The 6,819-nt window shown below is 55.4% G+C and overlaps 1 protein-coding gene across 8 annotated transcripts in view; it reads left to right on the top strand.

Moving 5' to 3' along the window:
- Window positions 1–346: 346 nt before the first annotated feature.
- The window catches only part of CFAP92 (cilia and flagella associated protein 92 (putative)), a 44,705-nt gene continuing 38,232 nt past the window's right edge, over window positions 347–6,819 (top strand). For 7 of the 8 annotated variants that reach the window (XR_007921671.2, XM_008260342.4, XM_008260341.4 and 4 more), the window contains exons 1-4: window positions 347–521; window positions 1,087–1,357; window positions 4,367–4,557; window positions 5,256–5,457. Coding sequence is in view for 6 of the 8 variants with exons in the window: in XM_008260342.4 (XP_008258564.3) it covers window positions 1,132–1,357; window positions 4,367–4,557; window positions 5,256–5,457 (619 nt within the window). In the remaining 2 variants the exon portion in view is untranslated. The other variant, XM_051851771.2, reaches the window with a different exon arrangement.

Below are 6,819 nucleotides of genomic sequence, written 5' to 3'. Positions count from 1 at the left end.
TGAGCCGTGTGCTCTCTCTGAGTTGGGGCTCATGCTCTATGCTGGGAATTCTCGCCCTCTCCTAAGCACATCAGCGACAGAAGCATTAAGCCCAAGGAGGGCGGCTGTGGGCGATCTGACTTGGGGGCGCCCAGCCCTTCCCCTGCGGGGAGCCAGCAAACTCCTCTTCCTCACGCTGCAGGGCAAGGTCGGGCGTATACAGCCGGCGCTGCCGTTCAGAGCTGGAGCTGCTGCAAGACCGAATCGTTGAACGAGTGCACGAGTTAACGCAACTGGGTTCCGAATTTGGAGGCACCTGCTTGATAGACGTTCAGAGAAAGCCCCGCCTCCGTCTCCTAGCAACACCTAGCACCGCCCCGACCTCAGCCCCGCCCCCGTCTCCTAGCAACACTCAGCACCGCCAGTTGCTAGGGGCCTCCGAGCGTAAACGGACGCGCTTCTAGTTCAGGCCGCTGCGGAGCTGATTTGGGAGCTGACGCCGCGGTCCGAGCCCCGCCGCTGCCCAGCGCGGCCGCTCGCAGGTAGCTCAGGAGCCCGGGAGCCCCGCCCCCAGCCCGGCTGCCCCAGCCAGGTGTCCCTTCCTCCCCGGCCTGGCCTCCAGGGCCGGCTGCCGTCGCAGCCTCAGCCAGGGTCCTCCTGCACTGACCCCGGGGCCCTTTCCCGTCGTCTCGTCCCGCCCCGGGCCTCGCCGGCCCTGACCTCGCCTGGGGCGTGCAGGGGCGGGGCCCTGGCCTGCGGGGCCCTCCCCCAGACCGCAGGCGCCTGTGGCCGCAGCTCCCCGCCCCTCGCCCTCCCGTGCTTCCCGGGCACTGCGCCCACCTGGGGCAGGCGTGGCAGCACGCGGACGCCCACTCCGGGGTCGTGAGAGGAGCAGCAGCTGGGCTTGGGCCGGAGAAGCTGGGGTTGCTGTTGCCCGAGAGCGCCGCCCGCCGCCGCCCTCTGCGTCCGGGAGACCTGCCGCGTGCCTGGCAGGCAGAGATGCGGCCTTGGCCCGGACGGGGAGGGAGGAGAGGGTGAGTGTTCCTGGGAGAGGCAGGACCTCCCTGGGGGGAGCAGAGGGTGGTGCCGGCCTTTGTCTTCCCGCAGCCAGGAGAGCAGCAGGTGGGCCGCCCTGCAGCCAGGCCAAGGAGGATGTCTCTGCATTCTTGGGACAAGGAGTATGAGGACAGGACAAGCTCCGAGCCCACGTACTCCATCGCCAGTGTCTACCAGTTCGATGTCGACGAGGACCTGAAGGGCTCCGAGCGCCAGGAGGGCAGCGAGTACTCGGAAGAGCCTTCCAGCACCTTCCATTCCGACGTGCCCCACGTGGTCCCTTGGAAGTTAATCATCTCCTTGGCCTTCCCTGCGCAACTGAGTAGGTGTCAAAGCGGAGTGTCCCCACCCTGTGCAAATAGGGCACCCACAGGTGCCTGCTGGGTGGGCCCATGCCAGCCGGAGCAGAGGAGACCTAGGGAAGACATTTGGGGAAGTGGTTAAGACTCCAGCGCCACCTCCTGGCTCCAGCTTCCCGCAAATGCAGACCCTGGGAGGCGGCAGTGATTGGATTCCTGCCCCCAAAGCAGGAGACCTTGAATTCCTGGCTCCCTGCTCTGGCCTCAGGCTTGGCCCCTTGAGGGGCATTTGGGGAATGATTGATGAGAGCACTCTCTATGTCTCTTCATTTTAAAATGAAAAGAGAGGCCAGCTTTTTGGCATAAAGTGTAGAGACGCACCCTGCAATGCCAGTATCCCTTATGGTTGCCAGTTCCTGTCCTGGCTGCTCCACTTCCCATCCAGCTAGCTCCCTATTAATGCACCTGGGAAATCAGCAGAGGATGGCCCAAGTGCTTGGTCCCCTGTTTCCATGTGGGAGACCCCTAAGAAACTCCTGGCTTCAGCCTGGCCCAGCCATGGCTGGTGAGACCATTTGGGGAGTGACCCAGTAGATGGAAGATAGCTCTCTGTCTCTCTGTCTTCTCTTGTCTTGGCTCTGGGTCAGGCAGTGAGTGGTCTTTGGGCTTCACATTTTTAATCTGCTGAGCTGGCGAGGTTCTGTCTGCTCAGTACTGAGGAAGAAACCGCAGTTTAAGGAGCTGTTTCCGTGAGCTGGTGGGCAGCACCTGGTACCTTGTGTAGAAGACAGTTATCTCGGATCTGGTAAACCAAAGTCGGAATGCAAAGCTGTAGCCCAGGGCCAGCGCCTCGGCTCAGCCGGTAAAGGTCAGACACCAGCATCCCATGTGAGCGCTGGTTCAAGTCCTGACTGCTCCACTTCTGATCCAGCTCCCTGCTGATGACCTGCCACCCATATGGAAGACCCGGATGGAGTTCCAGGCTTCAGTCTGGGCCAGCCCTGGCCATTGGAGCTATTCGAGTAGTGAAATAGTAGATAGAGGATTCTGTCTGTCTCCCTCTCTCTCCCTCTTTCTTCCCCCTTCTGTAACTCTGCCTTTCAAACAAATGTCTTAAAAGAAAAAGCTGTATTCCTTAGCTGATGCCACAAAATGCTGGAAAATAAACCCAAACAAGCCCCAGACCTAGCGGTCCCCAGCAGCACTCCTTTCTCCTGCCTGTGCACCTGGCTCATGTAGGCTGGGCCCTGGACAGGGCCCTCGTGTCTGTGATTCTGCTCCTGGCGAGGCCAGCCCAGGTCCCTTCTCACAGAAAGGCGGGCACAGGCCCACAAGTTCTCTACAAATCTTGGGGGCTTGCCACCTGCTAATGATAAGGACTCCCCAGGCCTCAGCAAAGGAAAAAGCAGTGATTAACTCTCCAGGAGCCCTGAGGGAGGGGGGACAGGAGGTGGGGAAAGGACACATGGAATCTCCAGCTGTGGTTGAATCTGCAGAATGGACCTGGTGGAGCATTTTGTACATTTCTGTGCAAAACAGGCTGCTCCAATAGGAACGCCATGGTCGGTGCAGCTAGCATGTGTCATTAGCATACACTTTCAGTTCCCTGATTGGTTGTTATCCCTGCCTTCTGATTAGTTTTTTAGATTGATTTACTTATTTGAAAGGCAGAGTTAGAGAGAGGCACAGGCAGAGAGAGGGGAAGAAAGAGAGAGGTCGGTTCTCCATCTGCTGGTTCATTCCCCAGATATGGAAGGCCTGTGGCTGGCTAACCGAGGATGCTGTAAGCAATCAGCTGAGCTGTAACCCAGGGAGTGGTTGACTGTGCTGTGGCCGTTGGAGTTGTTTTCTGCTCCTCACCTCTGTTCTGCAACTGCTGTCTGAAGGCGTCGTTGCCCCAGGTTCTCGGGACCTGCCTGGTTCTCACAGTTGCCCCAGATGTGAATCCTGTTTCGTTTGATTTTGCCCAGATGAATTTTACACGATGTACTTGGCCCAAGGAGTTTGCTCTTTTTTTTTTTTTTTTAAGATTTTATTTATTAATTTGAGAGGTAGAGTTACAGACAGTGACAGGGAGAAACAGAGGTCTTCCCTCCACCAGTTCACTCCCCAGATGGCCACAACGCTCCGAGCTGGGCCAGTCTGAGGCCAGGAGCTCCCACACAGGTGCAGGGGCCAAAGCACTTGGGCCATTTCCACTGCTTTCCCAGGCCATAGCAGAGAGTTGGATCAGAACAGGAGCAGCCAGGACTAGAACCGGTGCCCATATGGGATGCCAGCGCTGCAGAGGATTAGCCTACTGTGCCATAGCGCTGGCCCCAGGAGTTTTCTCTTTTAATAAAAGCAGTGGTTTATTTAAGAAAAGTGACATTGCCACTTACTCTGTTCTGCAACTTGGCTTTTAAAAATGGGACGTCTTCAATGTCTTCAAGGAAACAGACACCTGCTTGTTTTTCTTTTGCTGTTGTGTTGCCTTGTGTGTCTCTCACTGACCCTGCCTCTTCCTGGTGGACACTGAAGTCGCGTCCAGTTCTGCCGTTGCACTGCCTGTACGTATGTTTTTGTGCATGTGTGGATGTGCACTTGTGTAGCCTGAATTCCAAGTGGCGGGGTTGCTGGGTTGAAGGAATACGTCTAACTTTTGTTAATAGATAGCCTCCAGTTGCCTCCCGGGGGTCTGCCCTCCCATCTGTTAGCCCACTGGCTGGCCCACTGGGAGCGGATGACACGGGGCCATGCAGAGCTGCAGGCTTTCTGGGCACGTACACCATCAGGAGAGTTCCAGGGCCGCCTCCAGAGGAACTTTATTCGGCACTCTGCACAAATGCTCCCTGTCCCTGTAGCACAAAATTTCAATACAGTAGAGGCCTGCTGGGGGTTAAAACCTTGAGCTTTAAAAATTACAGCTTTAGAAAAATAGTAACTACAGTCTTAAACAGAGTCACGTTTCTGTGGAACGACTTGGATTAAATAGCCAGGGCACAGCAGAGACCGGGAGGTTAAAATGAACCTCGTTCATCTTCATCTTCTAGGTCATAAAGTGAAATACACGAGGCTGATTGAAAAATACAGGAAGCACCCTCGCCTGGAAAACCCAGCTGTGAAGGCTCATCGCTTCTGTCACATTGAGTATTTCCTGCTGCCGGACGACACGGAACCCAAGAAGGTTGACTTGGTGATTTTCCCAGCAGTGGCCAAGGTGTTCCTGGAGTCGGGAGTAAAGGTGTGTGGCCTCGCGTGGGCTCCGACACCGGGCACCTGCAGCTGTGCCTTCACCCTGAGCATCCTGGAAGTGCAGGCTCTCGGGCCCCACGAGAGCTGCTGAGTGGGAATCTGCACTCGCCTGAGACTGCCAGCTGTGTGGCTTTGCTTTTCTTTTTTAAGTTTTATTTATTTATTTGAGAGCTAGAGGCACAGACAGAGGGAGAGACAGAGAGAGAGGTTTTCCATCCACTGGTTGACTTCTCAAATGGCTGCAATGGCCAGAGCTGAGCCGATCTGAAGCCAGGAGCTTCTTCTGGGACTCCTACGCAGGTGCAGGGGCCCAAACCCTTGGACCATCTTCCACTGCTGTCCCAGGCCATTAGCAGAGAGCTGAATCAGAAGTGAAACAGCCGGGACTCAAACTGGTGCCTGAATGGGCTGCCGGCACAGGTAGATGCTTGACATAACACCACAGCACCGGCCCCAGCAGAGGGCTTTGATGCTCCTCTTTCCCAGGAACCCCGAGCTCCGACAGGACCCACTACATAAAGACCCATTCCTGCTGTGTGTTCCGAGCCAGTCCTGAGGTCAGACAGGTGCACGGCGGGGCACTGGCTCCGCTGCTGATGCAGCTCCAGCTGGCCGGGCGTGGAGGTCCACACCCTGCTGCCTGCCCCGCCGGCCACGGCTAACATCTCTGAATATTGTCCCACACAGATTGTGAAGCTGTGGGAAGAAGGGGACAGAGTCTGGGTGTCGTGGACCCAAACGTTCAACATCAACGTCACGAAGGAGTTGTTAAAGAAAATAAGCGTTCACAAGATAACCCTGAAGCTCTGGAACACGAAGGACAAGATCTCGAGGAAGGTCCGGTACGGCTTGAAGACCGCTGGTTCTTTGGACGATTTAGGATCTGTCGGTAAGCCAGGTGTTCCAGTTATTTGCAGTGTCTCTAGAAACTTGTGGCTTCCCACTATGGACTGGGTCTTCCTCATCCACAAATCTGAGTGCTCCAAGACCTGAAACTCTGTCGGCGTGGACATGGTGCATGCGTGGAGAATTCCACACTTGCCCTCATGTGATGGGTCACGGTCCAAACACAGGAAGACCCGAGATACCGAACAAAACTGCTGCATGTCCAAGATGCCTGTGACACATCTGTGGGTTTGTGTTTGGACGTGGGTCCTGTCCCCAGGGTATCTCGGGAGCACACATGCTAATGTTTCCAGATCCCCCAAAATCATAAATTAAGAGCATTTCTGGTCCCAAGCATTTCAGGTTGGGGGCACCCAGCCTGTGGAACCGGAGTAGAGGCTGGTTCTGTCTCGGTGGCCTCCGTGCCTGTGGGGAGCAACTCGGACTATACTGTTACTGGAATTAAGACTTATTCTATGCATCTGCTCTTCCACAATGTGGCGCTGGGAGAGGAGCGTACAGCTTCTACCCAGCTGCCTCTCACCAACTTGACAAGCTGCAAGAGCCGCTCCTGATTGGAGGAGAGCGGTGCGCTCGGCGTGTGGGTAGCAGAGCACGGATTGGTGGAGAGGACTATATAGGAGGAGAGAGACGGCATGGTGGTGTGGGTTGGTTGGAGAGTGCGTTGGAGAGTTCGCGGGGAAGTTCGTTACTTTGTTCTTTCTCATTTCTCTCTACTCATTCTTGCTTTGGGAGTTTGCTGTTTACTTATTCTTACTTTACTATAGAAAGGACTTGTAAAAAAGGGGAACAACAAGCGTCCGGTCCGGTGCGGCTCCTCCGCGTGCGGAGGAGCAGCAAATGGTGCCGTGACTCGGATATGAAGCCTAGGCAGGGTTTAGTGTCGTTCCTCCATGAAGAGGGGGAGCGACATAATGGTGCCGTGACTCGGATTAGGAAACCTAGGAGGGAAGAAGCAGGAAAATACCGGAGAGAGAGACTAAAAGAGCCTAGGGGAAAGCCGGACGGAAAAGGTGCCGGAAGAAGCTATTGAAAGCCTAGGCATAGACTCGGATACAGACTGTGGGAAAGAAGTTAGGATTTAAAGTGAAAGCAAGAAGAAACTTAGACTCAGATACGGACTGCAGGTTGAAAGTGAAAGTGAAACCTATAAGAAACTTGGACTTGGATACGGACTGTGGGGAGAGGCCAGGAGAAACGAGGGAGGAATATTGTTGGAAGAAAACTTAGGGAAACATACCGGGTAGAGAAAAATGTTAGGGAGGATGAAGCCGCGAGTGCAGGCTGAAGCGGAGACGTAAGGTATCTTGGGATTCTTCAAGTCAGCCCGGGGAGCAAAAGGCGA

The sequence above is a fragment of the Oryctolagus cuniculus genome, chromosome 10 (genome assembly GCF_964237555.1).
Source record: "Oryctolagus cuniculus chromosome 10, mOryCun1.1, whole genome shotgun sequence".
NCBI lineage: Eukaryota > Metazoa > Chordata > Mammalia > Lagomorpha > Leporidae > Oryctolagus > Oryctolagus cuniculus.
Note: the sequence above shows the minus strand (reverse complement) of the source record. Positions and strands in the feature narration are given on the sequence as shown.